Source organism: Hemiscyllium ocellatum, chromosome 5, assembly GCF_020745735.1.
Source record: "Hemiscyllium ocellatum isolate sHemOce1 chromosome 5, sHemOce1.pat.X.cur, whole genome shotgun sequence".
Lineage (NCBI taxonomy): Eukaryota > Metazoa > Chordata > Chondrichthyes > Orectolobiformes > Hemiscylliidae > Hemiscyllium > Hemiscyllium ocellatum.
The window spans coordinates 82,701,848-82,718,148 of record NC_083405.1 but is presented as its reverse complement, the minus strand read 5'-3'; the positions used below and the strand labels follow the sequence as shown (position 1 = coordinate 82,718,148).

The 16,301-nt window shown below is 39.5% G+C and overlaps 1 protein-coding gene across 6 annotated transcripts in view; it reads right to left on the bottom strand.

Annotated features, from left to right (window-relative positions):
- Nucleotides 1-16,301, bottom strand: part of krit1 (KRIT1 ankyrin repeat containing) — an 80,319-nt gene that overhangs the window by 13,108 nt on the left and 50,910 nt on the right. For all 6 annotated transcript variants that reach the window (XM_060825530.1, XM_060825534.1, XM_060825531.1 and 3 more), the window contains 5 exons: nt 14,943-15,086; nt 11,911-12,067; nt 10,321-10,428; nt 5,174-5,330; nt 4,344-4,495 (listed from right to left, as the gene is read on the bottom strand). In XM_060825530.1, coding sequence (XP_060681513.1) covers nt 4,344-4,495; nt 5,174-5,330; nt 10,321-10,428; nt 11,911-12,067; nt 14,943-15,086 — 718 coding nt within the window. The remainder of the gene's footprint in view (nt 1-4,343; nt 4,496-5,173; nt 5,331-10,320; nt 10,429-11,910; nt 12,068-14,942; nt 15,087-16,301) is intronic.

Genomic DNA, 16,301 nt, shown 5'->3' with positions numbered 1-16,301 from the left:
CCATTATAATTTTGTCTTTTACCCATTTTTTGACCCAATACAATACTGGAGAAACTCAGTGGGTCTGGCAGCATCAATGAAAAGAAAACAGAGTGAACACTTCAGACCTCAATGTATCCTCTGCCATTTCCTAGTTCCCCATTATTATTTCCCCAACCTCATTTTCTAAGGGACTAATGTTCACTTTGGCTTTATTTAAGGAAGGTCTCCATTTTGAGATGACTAGCAAGTTTACTCTCAAACTTTATCTCTTTTTTTTGGTTGCCTTTTGTTAGTTTTGAAACTTTCCCAATCCACTGCCTTATTATTTATCTTCGCCACATTTCTGTAATTTGATGTTATCCTTAACATTCTTGGTTACTGTAAGTTGACTTATTCCCTTCCTAGAATCCTCCTTTTTCACTAGAACATATTTGAATTATTCACTCATAGCATAGAGGTATTGCTAGCTGGCCAGCTTTAATCACCCACAACTACTTGCCCTTCTTGAACCACTATAGTCCATATGCTGCACAATGCCCTCAGAAAGGAAATTCCAGGATTTTGATTCAGCTTCCAGCTATGAAATGCTTTCTTAAGCACCTGCCATTGTTCCTCAATTGTCTTGGCTTTAAACACCTTTCCCAAACCACTCCAGCCAGCTCTACTCATTTCTTTGTAATTACCTAGACTGATGCTTAGCATAGTTGTTTGCATTCCAAGATCTCACTGTCAAATCAGATGCTAAATACTGCCGTCATGTTCACTTTTTCCAAGCCGATCTTTTATCATGACATGATTCATTAAGGCTATTACCATACCCAAAACAGCCTGATCCCTGACTGGATCCACAATATTTTGTTCTAGGAAACTGTCCTGAAAACACACTGAATTCTTCTTCGTGGCTAGCTTTGCAAATCTGGTTCTCTCAATCTGTGAAGTTGAAAGTTGCTCACGGTTATATATACTGCCTTTTATTATATGCCCTCATTACCTTCCAATTTATCCTCTGTTCTATCAAACAGTCAGAGGGCCTGTGGACTGCCAATATCTTCTTTTTCTTGTTATTTCTCACTTCCACTGTATGGATACTATATTTCCTGTCCCAAGATCATTTCTTACTATAATACTTATTCCTCCTGTTCGAACACTGCTACCCTATCACCCTTTCCTTGCTGCCTGTTCTTTCAAAAATTTACAGGATGTTTAGTTCCCTGCTTTGATCTCATTGTAATCATGTCTTTATAAAGGCTACAAGGTTATATCCATTTACATGTATTTGCACTGTCAATTTATTTTTTGAATACTATGCATATTGAAGTGAATAGCCATTAATCTTGTCTGAACATCAACCACCCCCCCGACCCCCAACAACCATCTCTTCCGGTCCCATCCTAGGTATTGGAAATCCAAATTGTTGCCCTATAATGCTGGGTATCCTCTTACTATGTAGGCCTACATTTGCCCTCTCTCAAATCCTCTACTCTGTACTTAGTTTAAAACCATCTCTATAGCCCTGCGTATTTCACAAACTAATAGTACTGAAGGTAGACAAGATGCCAGTACCTGTTGGGCTGCATTGAATGTTTAAAAGAAGTGGGAGCAGAAATATTGGAGGCATTAACTTAAATATTCCAGAACTCACTGGATTCTTGGAGGGCTCCAGAGGACTGGAAGACTGCTTACGTGAGGTCCCTGTACAAGATGTGACAGAGACAGAAAGCAGGAAATTATAGGTTAGTCAGTCTAACATCTGTCAGTCAAAAAATGCTGGAGGTCATTATAAAAGGAAGAAACAGCAGCACATTTAGGAAATCTGAACAGAATCAAATAGAACCGACATGGCTTTGTGAAAGGAAATCACGACTGACAAATTTGCTTGAGTCTTTTAAGGATATAACAAGCAGAGTTGATAAAGCGGAATTAGTAGATGTGGTGTATTTTGAATTTGCAAAGACATTCGGTAAGGTGTCACAAAATACATTATTGCACAAGACAGGAGTTCATTCTATCGGGGGTAATATATTAGCATGGATTGAAAACTGGCTAATACTGGTTAATAAGGATTAATGAGTCTTTTTGGAGGCTACAAAGACGTAATTATTGAATACCGCAAGAATCAGTCTTGGGGCCTCAATTATTACCATCTATATTAGCAATATATATAGTGCCCAAAGTTGCTGCTGATACAAAAATAAGTTAGGTGAGGTCATTATAATGAAGTCAAAAAGAATCTGCATGAAAATAAGAAAATGTTCAGTGACGGGGCAAAAATGTAGCAGATAGAGTTTAATGCAGACATGTTTGAGGTCAAGCACCTTGATAGGAGGAATCAAAATAAATATTAACTAATGAAGGGAGATACCAAACGCATAGGGGGATCTGGGTGTTCTTATGCATGAATCACAAAACACTAACACGCCAATACAGCAAGTAATCATGAAGACAAACAGAATTCTGGGCTTGGCTGCTCAGGGGTTGGAGTTTAAAAACAGGGATGTCTTATTATAACTGCAGAGAGTGTTGGTGAGGCTGCACCTCGAGTACTGTGTCCAGTTTTGGACACTATTTTAAAACTTTCCCATTGCATTGGAAGCAGTTCGAGTGTGATTCACTAGGCTGATTCCTTGAACACAGACCTTCACTTTTCAAGAACAGTTAAGCATCTTAGATGTGTATTCATTCGGATAATAAGAATGAGAGGAGGTCCTCATGAAATATACACGGTTATGAGGGGGTCTGGCATGGTATATATTGGCCTGAGGTAGGGGGGGAGGGGGAGGAGGGTGTTTATGAATGGGGAAATCCCAAACTAGTGGGCAAAGTTACAGGATACGGGAACACATCTAAAACTGAGATGAGAAGGACTTCCATCTCTGAGGTTAGCAATATCTAGAATTCTCTACCCAAACAGTTGTGAAGGCTAAATCACTGGAAGAATTCAAAGAGGAGGTAGATAGATTTTTGAAATATCATGAAGTTCAGAGCTTTAAGCAGCAACCATAAAAGAGATGTTGCACCTTGGGCAGATCAATTGGGATATTAAGGAATGGTGGGGCGGGCTAAAGGACAAAACAGACAACTCCTGCTGCTAATTCTTAGTTATGTTTTCAAACTGGATGGTCTCTCACATTCACATGAATTCTTCTGCCACGGTCTTGCCCACATACAACAAATATGATGTTTATGCTTAGGTGCTAACAAATTACAACTAACAAATTTCTCATTGAATGCTACTGAGCAATTTAATTAAACAGACTTGAAAGCTACAGGATGCTGAGTCTAGATATAACTTGATAAAAAGTTATTTATATTTGAAGCAAGAACAAAGCCTGTGATTAACATTGACTGACTAGTTAACACACCAGCAATGAGCCAATGAAAAGCCAAGAACATCACTATTAAACAAAGTAATAAGCCGGCAAGGACAAAAGATTTAGCTACATAACCTTTGATACAACACTGCTTAGTTGTATTTACATAACATTGTTAGACATAAATGTATCACACTTTGGAAATACTAATGTTTGTTGACATCCCAATGAACTGGAAAACTGCAGCTAAATGAGCACCAATATACAGGTAAGCAATACAAATCAAGTACTCTGTTGGTCTGTGAAGTAAAGTTGAAATCAATCAAGTTGCAGTAAATGCCTCACAATCAGCATGTAGTTTGGAGGGTTGGGGCAGTGTTGTGATCAGTGTACGTGTTGGGTCTGGTGGGAAGATCGAGATGGGTGAGAATAGTAGGCTTTAATCCTCAATTTTCCTGGCATATACTGACTTCATTGAAGCTGAACCCTCCAAACTCTTCAACGTTAATGGATTCTACCAAAGTGTCCTAGACACAGGGAAATGGCCATAAAATTCCCGGTCAATTCCCAAAATGTGGGCCGCATCTAGGATTTCATATAATCCTGATGCACAACTACAGTTGGTGCTGCTTCAATGGTTATCTGGCATTGGAACTTCCTGGCCATTTTCATTAGTGTTTCCTGCTGAAAAAAAGCTGTGTGAAATTGCTTTGATAGTTGCATTTTATCAGTGACAAAACAGTCAAATTTTATTTTGTTTAGTAACTAATCATCCATACAGGTATGACAAATGTGATCAAAGACTTAACAACCGAATTGAATAGTTCACATTTTCACTGTGTTTGAACATTGATTAAGCATAGCTTGTAAGTTGAAAAATATTCTCTTAAACCAATCAAAATCCATTGGTCTTCACAAATGCATCATGTATATATCATTACAGAAAATCATTTTCAGCAATGCAAGGAGGGCAAGGCCTTATAAATATGCGTTTCTCCCCTTTTAAAAAAAAAGAGATAGCTGTTATCAATGCTGCATTTTAGTACTAACCTTCTTTTCAGTTTCCAGTGGAAGTCGCACATCCCTTCGCAGAAAGAGTTGTGGTTTTTCCAAATGTGGATCAAGGCTAGTTAATTCTGCAACAATCTCTGGCCAGTCTCGCAGGTGCTGTAGTGATTTATGGTATGGTTTGAGCTGCAAACCTAGATTAAAAGAAACTTGAAAAATGATGTGGCAGTGTCTTTGCCATTAAATTTACTTATCATTATTTCTTCAAAAAAAAGAGACAGAAATGAGGGAGAAGGATAGTTCAATGGCTTAACAATAGTATTTCATTTCCGGGAACGGTATTCAAATTTAGCCCAAGTTGTGAGGACAAAAGTCAGCTTTACTTGTTAGCTTTAAGTGCCCAATACAAATATGCATAATCCTGTCATGATAAATGTGGTCTTCAACTCAAACGGTCTCTAACCTCACCCACTGACTCCTAGATGGCTGGTGCAGTGTTTACATGTACAAATGCTTCAAGCTAACAATGGGTCATATTTCCTGGCAACAGCACAAAAGAAGAGCTGCCAGCACAAAAAGAGACTACTTACAAAGCTAAACAAATTGCCCTTCTCCCTTATATTGAGAATTTGTGATGTGAATTAGCATCAGCGTTGTAAATAGCTAGGGGATGATGAATTCAAAATGGGAAACCATATTTGAACTTATGATTTTTAATTGATAACATTTGCAAGGACTCCTCCCCCAATATACATTCATCCTCTTATTTTGACAAAATAATCGAAAATTATATTGTCTGCAACATTTTACCATTTTAACATTTATAGTTAAACCATTATTTAAATATAAAAGCAATTTATCATATTTCTTACTGAGGTTCTCAGAGCAGATCCAGATTGTAAAATATTGTTGTGTTTCTTGTGACAGCCGCATGCCTTCCATTATCTGCTGCACTGTGGTATTGTTACCATGCTTCAGCTCAACAGCACGATAAGATCCATCGGTACGATAAATTTTAACTTTCTCATACTGATGATTCAACAAAAACGTTCAAATTATACTTTAAATAATAGTTCACAAAATATTTAAATTTATTTGATTTTATTACTATAATATTAACTACAAGATCAATGGCTATCAAATTGTTTCAGATGATCACTTAATAATTTGTCAAGTAGATCAGTGTTTAACAATCTTTAAGGTAATCAATAATCATTTCTTATATGAGCAAAATTATTTTAACAAGGTACCAGTCTTTAATGTTTAATGAATAGCTCAAGCACGTTAAGATTTATTTTAATCTAATATATTGTTTACTAAATATCTCCATAAATTTTTGGAAATTAAAAATCTGTACATCATTTGTTAAGTAAAATTGAATCAAATGTATTACAGTTCTGCATATTTTATTACAGCAATAACAAAGTTTACCTAAGATCAAATATTGCATTACATTAGCTATTTCTATTTGAATGTCTAACACACAATTGGAAACACATTACGATGTTTAAATTGTTCCAAATTCAGGTCTGGATAAATCCATGTAGAAAAAGTGTCCTGAAGGAGGGTCACTGGACTCAAATGTTAACTGTGCTTTCCCTCAACAAATAATGCTAGACGTGCTGAATTTCTCCTGCAATTTCTGGTTCTTGGTTCTGACAAATCTATGTCAAGTTAAGTGTGTCTCTTTGCCAATGGACACACAATGATCATGCCATATACATTCAAATGACCCAAATTCATATATTCTTGATGCAGGGCAAAAAAGGTGAGGTGAACAACTTACAAAAATACTGGAGATACTGATAGTTTGACCAGTCAAAACCACACAGCTTTCCAGAGAAGATTTCCAACCATGGCCATCCTGTCAAACATTACTAAATATAGCTTCTGGTATTTAAGTGGCAAGAACTGTTCCTACAGACTCCATCCAATGATACAAACTGTTTTGTCAATCTATACTACTGATCATTGCAGACCTGCCTGGCTGAAGTGAAAGATTATCAAGTCAATTCGAATTGGTTTCACTCTTCATCTTCAAACATTACAACTTCTGAGAGCTCAAGTACGTTTTTTTCTGACTGTTCATTCTTATTGATTAACATAAAACACAGAACAGTCCCGACTCAGGCGATTGACTGTGTGGAGATTGCACATTCTCCCCGTGTCTGCGTGGGTTTTCTCCGGGTGCTCCGGTTTCCTCCCACAATCCAAAGATGTGCGGGTCAGGTGAATTGGCCATGCTAAATTGCCCGTAGTGTTAGGTAAGGGGTAAATGTAGGGGTATGGGTGGGTTGCGCTTCGGCGGGTCGGTGTGGACTTGGTGGGCCGAAGGGCCTGTTTCCACACTGAGTAATCTAAACAAAAACAGTACAGCACAGTACAGGCCCTTGATGTTGTGCTGATCGTTTATTCTACTCTAACATCAGACTAACCCACATTCTCTTCATTGTACTATCTTCTACGTGACTATCCAAGAGTTGCTTAAATGCCCCTAATGTATCTGACTCTACTACCACTGCTGGCAGTGCACTCCACACACCCACCACTCTGTGTGTAAAGAACTTACCTCTGACATCACCCCTAAACCTTCCTCCAATCACCTTAAAATTATGCCCCCTTGTGATAGACAATTCTGCCACGAGAAAATGTCTCTGGCTATCCACACTATCTATGTCTCTCATCACATTATTCACCTCCAAGTCATCTCTCATCCTTTTTCACTCCTTTGAGAAAAACCTTTCTTCATAAGACATGCCCCTCCAGTCTAGGCAGCATCCTGGAAAATCTCCTCTGCACCCTTTCGAAAGCTTCCACATCCTTCCTGTAATGAGGCATCCAGAACTGAGCACAATATTGCAAGTGTGGTCTAACCAGGGCTCCACAGAACTGCAGCATAACCTTGCGGCTCTTAAACTCAATCCCCAGCTAATGAAAGCCAACACACCGCCTAGCTTCTTAACAACCCTTTCAACTTGGGTGGCAACTTTTAGGGATCTACAGACATGGAGGACCTCTGTTCCTCCACACTGCCAAGAATGTTGCCTCTAACCCTGCATTCTGCATTCAAATTTGACCTTCCAAAGTGAATCACTTCACATTTTTCCAGGCTGAACTCCATTTGCCACTTATCAGCCCAGTTCTGCACCCTGTCACTGCCCTGTTGCGACCTACAACAGCCCTGCACACTATCTGCCACTCCACCAATCTTCATGTCATCGGCAAACTTACTAACACACCCTTCCACTTCCTCATTCAAGTCATTTATAAAAATCACAAAGAGTAAGGTCCCAGAACAGATCCCTGCCTGAGCTCCAGGCTGAATACTATCTATCCACCACCACCCTCTGTCTTCAATGGGCCAGCCAATTCTGTATCCATACAGCCAGATTTCCTTGTATCCCATGCCTCCTTACTTTCTGAATAAGCCTAACATGGGGAACCTTATCAAACATCTTGCTAAACTCCATGTACACCACATCCACTGCTCTACCTTCATCTATGTGCTTTGACACATCCTCAAAGAATTCAATAAGGTTTGTGAGACACGACCTGCCCCTCTCAAAGTCATGCTGACTATCTCTGATCAAAGTGTGGTTTTCCAAGTAATCACAAATCAAGTCTCTATTCCGCCCACCACTGACATAAAACTGACTGACCTGTAAATCCCAGATTTATCCTTATTCCCTTTCTTTTTTTTTATATATAGATATTTTTATTGGGAATTTAACATTTTGACAAATTTACAAAAATAAGCAGAATTTTCAAGCACAAACATTAATATAAAAATAGATCTTAAATATATAATCATCAAAATTCAACTAATCCACAATCATCCAGAGTGTATAGTTGAGTCGCTTACATCCTTCAAATAAGAGAAAATGTTCTCTAATACACTCATAACAGTATGATAAAAAGGAAGTTATTTCCAAACAATAAGAACAAAAAAAAATTAAACATGTTTGAATGGAGATCTTCCCCCTTGTTCTCAGGGGCCTTACTACCTTTCCAACGTTCCACCATATCCTCTCCCAAACAGTGTCCCACCCTCGACCCGGGCGCTCCTTAATAGGATTTAGATATAATACTGAGCTAGAGTTAACAGTGAGCTCCGCACCCCCACCCCTCCCCACCCATACCTGAGTATATCTGCTAGCATCAATGCCACGTACAAACACACATAACTATAAAATTACAACTCCAACAGATTACAGTTAAGTATAATAACATAGCAAGGAAGACAACCCCGCTCCCAGAGGCAAAAGTAAAGTAGAATAAAGTATCCATTTCTCCCCACGGAGTGTGGGAGAGGCAAGCCAACATAAATTGTCTCTTACGATTTATTTAACAGAGTCTAAAAGTTTCTTGGCCTCTTCCGATGATCTAAAATTATACTCGGATCCTTCGTGGGTAAAGCATAACGTCGCTGGGTAGCGTAAGGTGTATTGAATATCTAAGTCCCTTAAACATTTCTTCACCTCATCAAATGCCTTCCTTCTTCGTGCCAAAGCCGGGGAGAAGTCCTGAAATAACATAATCTTGGATCCTTCATGAATCATAGCTTTAGGATCCTTTCCAAGCTTTCTGGAGGCATCCAGGAGTATCTGCCTCTCCCTATAACTCTGCAGCCGGAACAGGACCGGGCGTGGGTGCTGGTTTGGGCCAGATCCGCGTACTGCGACCCGGTAGGCCCACTCCACCCTTACCCGGTCAGTTTCAGCCCCCAGGTTTAAAAGCTGGGGCAACCATCGCTCCAGAAATACTACTAACTGTTCTTTCCCTTCTTGTTCTTGAAGGCCCAGCAATCGAATATTCTTTCTCCGATTTCTGTTGTCAATATCATCCATGTACATTTCAAAGGCCCGGACTCTCTGCTCCAGAGCTCGCACCTGTTATTCCCTTTCTTGAACAAGGGAATAACATTTGCCACCTTCCAATCATCTGGTACTACTCCAGTGGACAGTGAGGACAGAAAGATCATTGCCACAGGTACAACAATCTCTTCCCTCACTTCCTGTAGTAACCCAGGGTATATTCCGTCTGGCCCAGGGGAGTTATCTATCCTTATGTTTTTCAAAATATTCAGCACATGCTCCTTCCTAACATCGACCTGTTTGCGCATATCAGTCTGTTTCATGCTGTCCACACAAACATCAAGGTCCTTCTCAGTAATGAACACTAAAGCAAAGTATTCATTAAGTACTTCCCTTACTTCCTCTAACTCCAGGTGCAAGTTCCCTCCACTATCTCTGATCAACCCTAACCTCACTCTGGCCATTCTCTTCTTCCTCACTAGTTTAGGACACCTTAGGCTTTTCCTTAATCCTACCCGCTAGAGCTTTTTCATGTTCTCTTCTAGCTCTCCTAAGTCCATTCTTCAGTTTCTTCCTGTCTACCTTGTAACCATCTGAAGCCCTGTCCGATCCTTGCCTCCTCAATCTTAAGCAAACTTTCTTCTTCCTCTTGACTAGATGTTCCACACCCCTTGACACACAGGTTCCTTTACCCTATCATCCCTTCCTTGCCTCAGTGGGACAAACCTGATTACATTAATCTATGCTTATTGGACATCCACCCACCACTTTTTAAAATTAATTTGTTGGCTATGATCTCCTGCTGTTTCATAATTATGAAATTTCAGCCACTTATACAAAGAGATCACAGTTAATTAATAAAATAAAACTATACACAAAGTGCTTAATACACATCTAAACATGTGGTGCTGGAAAAGCACAGCAGGTCAGGCAGCATCCACGAGTAGGAGAATTGACTTTTTAGCTATAAGCCTGAAAATTCTTGATGATGGGTTCATATCTGAAACACACATCAGAGCCACACTTTTCAACTCTAATCTCCAGCATCTGCAGTCCTTACTTTCTCCTAAATGTACAGTTAACTAAAAATGCATGTTTTGGTAATTCAACGCAATGTTCAAGTTCTTTAAATACATGCAGAACGTTGACAACAATCTAGATGTTCTGCATTTTAATTTTACAAAAGCCTCAGTAAATAAACTTACTGGCTTATTTGTTGCATCATTTAGGAGTTGTACTGTTTTTTCCCAATCATTCTGTTTATTCTCTTCACAGACCTGTAATGCTGTCCTTCCTTGTTGATCCACAATATGCTGGAATAAATCAACAAGCATAAATCAATTTCACTATAATATGCAAAGTATGATTTTAACAAGATTTCTAATTATAAAAAGATTATTCTGAGAAAAGAAATTTCTCCTCATCAATAGCTGCAATGGGATACATTTCTCTCATAGAAATGAAGTACTATACTGGACAACACAACTTCAAGTTGTTTAATTTTGGTGTGTTTTAAACATGATTCCTTTGTCATTATCTGGTTCTGTGAATATGATAACAATTGGTTTCAGAAGATCATGAAGTGACAGAGGGAAGCTAGGGGAGACAGTACCAAAGTGGTAATCTCACTGGACTACTAATCCATAACTCTACTTTAAAATGTTCTGGACAATTGGATTTCAATTCAATCATGGCAGGAATTGAATTCACATTTCACTAAAACTCTAAAATTTTAAAAATGCCAATTATATAATCTTTGATAATTGTAAGCCAGATTGTTTTTTACAATGTAGTTAGGGAAGGACACCTGCCATCCTTACCTAATCTGGCCACATGTGACTTCAGATTCTGAACAATGTGGTTGACACTTAACTGTCCGCCATGCATTTAGAATGGCATAGAAATGCTGGCCAAGGTAGCAATGGCCACATTCCATAAACGAATAAAAAAAAGTCTTCTGTGTTGATTCTCCCCGGATCATGTATTTAAAATAAAAACTGCCTCTATAATTGACTTTTGGCAGATATTATCAAAAGCCTGTCCATGCATACTTTAAATAAAAGACTTCTGGACGTGTCCCACAACAAGACTGCGGGAGGAAAATTATCAGCACATGTGTAACATCAGGTTATTGGGGAACAAAGCAAAGAAAGGACCCTTTATTGCTATGTGGTGGTCATCACATTTCCTTTACACACAACCACACACAAATGTTTGAAGGGGTCTTGTGGTGCAGGTATAGTGCCACATGCTCCAAAGGCATAGAATAACATCTCTGAACATATCGATTAAACAATAAATCAAATAGTGAAGAAAGCACGGCTTCAAGTCCCATCAGGACAGCAAGTATGTAATTGCATTTCTGTAGATATTTTCTAATTAGTCTGTCCAAAGTAGTGAACAGCAAGATTGTAGAAATATCTATTTATTTATTATCTCTATGTAAAGCAGTGTCTCAAACTGCTTGAAAAGGGAAATGAGGATAAACTGAAATAAATATGCAGCTTGATGGTGCAATGCCAATTTACATCTGCAATGGTGCCTTAGTGGAGAGCTAAGTCTGACTGCACTCAATTTTTGAGTAATGGTAAAATCTAGGAAGGCTGCAAGATTGACCAGTAATTTTGAAACTATCAATGCAATGCAATCAGCTCCCATTTCTAAACTGGCATAACTTTTAATATTAACACACTAAATCTGCTCCAAAATAAAGACAATCAAGGATCAATGTAGCAAAAGGTCTAGTTTATATGAAGATTTGAACAGAATGTGCAATGAAATTGTCTGAACTGTACCCGATCAATCTCAGGATGCTGTAGTAGAAGTTGCACAATTTCTGCACGTCCTCCACCAGCTGCAAAATGAAGTGGAGAACTAAGCTGTCCATTTAGAAGGTTGGGATTACACTTTCCCTTTTGTATTAGGATGCGGGTAGCTTCGACTTTTCCATACCTAAAAAAGCAAATGGTCAGTGGGAAGAAAAATGAAATTGAAACTTTACGTTTATTATTTTAACCTCTCAGCCTTGAATATAATTTCACAGATTATACTAAAATCTTCATTTGAGAAAAATATTTTCTTGAATGGTTTAAATATGCATTACTTGTAATACTAGATTAGATTGGTAGTGGAAAGGGTTAAAGTCAACAATATGTGAGCATATTGAAGATCAACATTGAATAAATTAGTCAAATGTCTTCTTCTTCTGATGATTACAAGCATAAAATCAAAAGGACAATGAAACGCCGTTTTAAAGTGATAAATAAAATGAATTGGTACAAGTATAATTTCACCAAGAAAACTATAGTGCTAATTATTAGCCAGCTAATCCAACTAATTCAAATCCAGTTAGACAATAGACAATGCAAAGGTTCATTTAACTAAGTCATATGATTCCCAGCCTTAGGAACCATAAAATAGAAATAAAAATCTAATACAGACAGCTGGTTATACAGAAAGTAATCAAAATACTTGTTGCCATCTCGTCTGCTGAATATTGGAGCAGATGTCATGATTGAGGCGAAAATCAAAAAGCTATATGTATTTTCAGAACATGAAATGTAATGACAGAGATTTTCCATTTCTGACTTCATGTATGGAATCATATGTCTTAAATGGCATCACAGCCAACGTATTAATTTGGGTGATGATCGTACACTTCTCACATTATCTATTCCGGTGTTGTGTACACAAATGAATTGGCAAAACACACATGGTGAGCAAGCAGGATGTTCTCAATCCTGGCAGAACAGCTGAATGCCATTTCATCACTGCATGCCAGGGGCATCCCTGGATCCAATGGTGTCTGTTCCCAACATCAAAGAAATGCATCAGAGGACACAGAAGCTAGCCTCTCAATTTCAGTGACACTCCTTTGCAAGTGCTCTTGGATGTTCAAATGGTGGATCCTCAATATGGTGCATACACTCAATATGGAAACGATAGCAAACCTATTATGTATCTACAGACTCCAGAGGGAAAAAGTCTGTCACCTGTCTGGGATTATCCAAGCAACACTAGACAATTTAAGGGTGAGAGCTGCAACTGATACGTCTCATTTCAGCTTCTTATAACAGCGCTGCCAAAAGTATTTTCGAGAACAGATTCAAACTTCACTGTGCATAGTAATAGAAGAGCTGTCAGTGAAGATGTTCAAGGATTACAAGGATACAGCAAAGGCACACGGCACTCTGAAGCACTGCAGGGAAACAGATTGTAAAGCTCATTAGCAACAAACTGGTATTCACAAAGGAATGTGCGCCTTGATGGGTCTTGCACATTTTTGATTCAAGGACCATTTTAACACAAGCATTCTGGAGCTAACAGTAGTAGAAGGCTTGCCATCACAGTTCTTGAATGCCATCTTGATCCAAGACAAGGTTTGTGCCCACACTTGTGCTTTTACAGAATAAAGAAACCACAGCCACAAGTGAGAGGAAGTGTTACCATGAATCAAATGGAAAACCATCTCAGCCCTTGAGAAACATATAGCAATCAGAAGAGTAACAGCCAACTGCACAAATGAAAACCAAATGTTTCTGGGCAGCTCAGTCACCCTGAAAGCTGGTGACTTTAAAAAGGTTGTCTCTAGTCTCCCTGGCTCAGCAGATAATTGCCCTCTCCATCTCTTCAATCGTTATTTTGGTCTCTTGCAATATCCATACTCTTCTCTCCATTTCCTGCATCATCTCCCCAGTGAACAAATTTCAACTCCCACCATTGGTGACAGACTGTGATGGGTGCAGCAGACCATAGTGATAGGGCCACCCTGTCTGAAGTACACTATATCATTACTGCCTGAACAATCCAGATACTGGAACCTCATCTTCAGGTCTATGGCTATGGTTAAAGCATGGGCAGTGCCTGTACCTCTGCTCAGCAGGCTGAGGATTTCTTAGACATATCATCAGCCAATGTGCAACAAGTATCATCTGTGGTCCAGCAACTATCCTTGTATGGGCTTTCAAAGGATGGTCTGTGAATGGTCCAAGGATCCAAGAGTCATGGTTGCTATCTGGAAACCTAACACAGTTTCATTAGTGGTACACTACTGACTGTAATGGTCACGTTGAAGAGTTTTTGATGAAGATGCTGGTTCATGACAAACAGGCTCCAATTGCACTCCGAACCATAAAAACTAGCATATGCCAAAAATCATAGTGACTGAGTTGACCAGTGGCCCCACAATCTCGGGATGGCAGGATGAAATGCCACAGCATCCGGATAGTTAACAAAGGTGTGGATATGGAGGGTGTGCCGTAGCAGCCCATAGAGGAAACCAATTTGTAGTCAAATTTCTCACGTGTCAAAGGTTAGTTGGGATGATCTACTTAATTCAAGGGAGTTGCTAACTAATGAGATGCAAATGCATGCAGATAGATTTTTTTTGCAATTTGATGGCAAGAAAGTTATCTCAGCACCTATGGGAGGAATGGAGAGTTCCCAAAATCTATTGCAATGGCGAGAACCTGATTTCCAATTGTGCCATCACATTCATGATTGTACTTGTCACCTCTGGAATGGAAAAAATCACACACAATGTTTGTGATACAGGCAAGATTTAACGCAACATACAAGAAGACCAACGTGCAAAAACAGAAAATGTGAAACATAGTAAGGAGATACTTCTGAGAAATGATTATGAATCCCGAAGTATAGCACTGCCATAGAGGAACCATGCACTGCCTAAGTCAGAGAAATAAAAATCCATGGCAGACTTCATTCTTGGCTTTGCTTAACATGAACAACTTGATTTTCATGGAATATTTTAATAAGTTTTAATTACGGAAAATAATAAAAAGATTAAAGTTGAAGCTAAATTACATACCAACAAGCATAATGAATAGGTGCCCAATGATCACTGTCCAACTGATTAACTGAAAAGCCACTATCTAGAAGTTTGCTCAGCAACTCTGTAACACCTTCACAGGCACTGCGATGCAGGGGAAAATCATCCACCCACTGTCGTTCCCTGAAGGAGAAGTGAAATTCATTAAAAAAAACTTTTCAAATTGAACAGTCACAAGGTCCATCTCTGAAATATATGATGCTCTTCTGATAATTAATACATCAGCAAAACGTTTCTTCATAAATTGTCAATGCTTAGTTTTTAAAAATACATGTGAGGGATATCATTTCCAACAGCAGAGCACTTAGTCAGCAATTGTAATGAGCAGGTTAAACAAAGAGCCCATGTATGTTATCTACTTGGACCTCCAAAGGGCCTTTCATTGGTGCCACACAGGGGACTGCTTGGGAACATAACAGTCCATAGTATTACAAGCAAAATACTAGCATGGACAGAAGTTTGGCTGTCTGGCAGAAAGCCTAGAAAGGGGATAAAAGGGACTTTCTCAGGATGGCAACCGGCGACTAGTAGTATCCTGCAAGGGTCAGTGTTGGGACCACAACTTTTCATTATATACATTAACGATCTAGGAGTAGGAACTGAGGTCATTCGGACTAAGTTTGCAGATGATAAAGATGTCCAAAAATGTGCAGGTTAGGTGAATTGCCCATAGTGTTAGGTGCATTAGTCAGGGGTGAATGTAGGGGAATGGGTCTGGGAGGGTTGCTTTTCAGAGGGTCAGTGTGGACTTGTGGGGCCGAAGGGCCTGTTTCCACACTGTAGGGAATCTAATCTAATGATAGGTGGAGTGACAGGTAGTATTGAGGCGGCAGGGGGGTTGCAAAAAGATTTAGACAGGTTAGGAAAGTAGACAAGCAGGAGGCTGGAGGAACACAGCAAGCCAGGAGGTGGAGAAGTCGACATTTCGGGTATAACCCTTGTTCAGGAATGGAGCTAGAGGTGAGCCGGTGGTGCAGGGTTATGGGTGGGGAGAAGGTCAGAATAGTGACATTGTGATAAGTGAATACAGATGGTGAGTATGATCTGATTGGTAGCTGGAAGGAAGGGTCGATCAGAAGAATGGAAGGCAGGTGATAGGGCTGGAGAGGGAGTCAGGGGTTGGTGGGAAAGTTATTTCAAATTGGAGAACTCAGGTGTTGAGTCCTGTGGGCTGCACAGGCAGAAGATAAGGTGTTGTTCCTCCAATTTGCGGTCTGATTCACTACGGCAATGGAGGAGACCAAGGATGGACATGTCAGAGGGGGAGTGGGAAAGGGAACTGAAATGGGTGGTGACTGGGAGGTCAGGCTGGCCCTTAAGGGCCCAGCTGAGATGCTG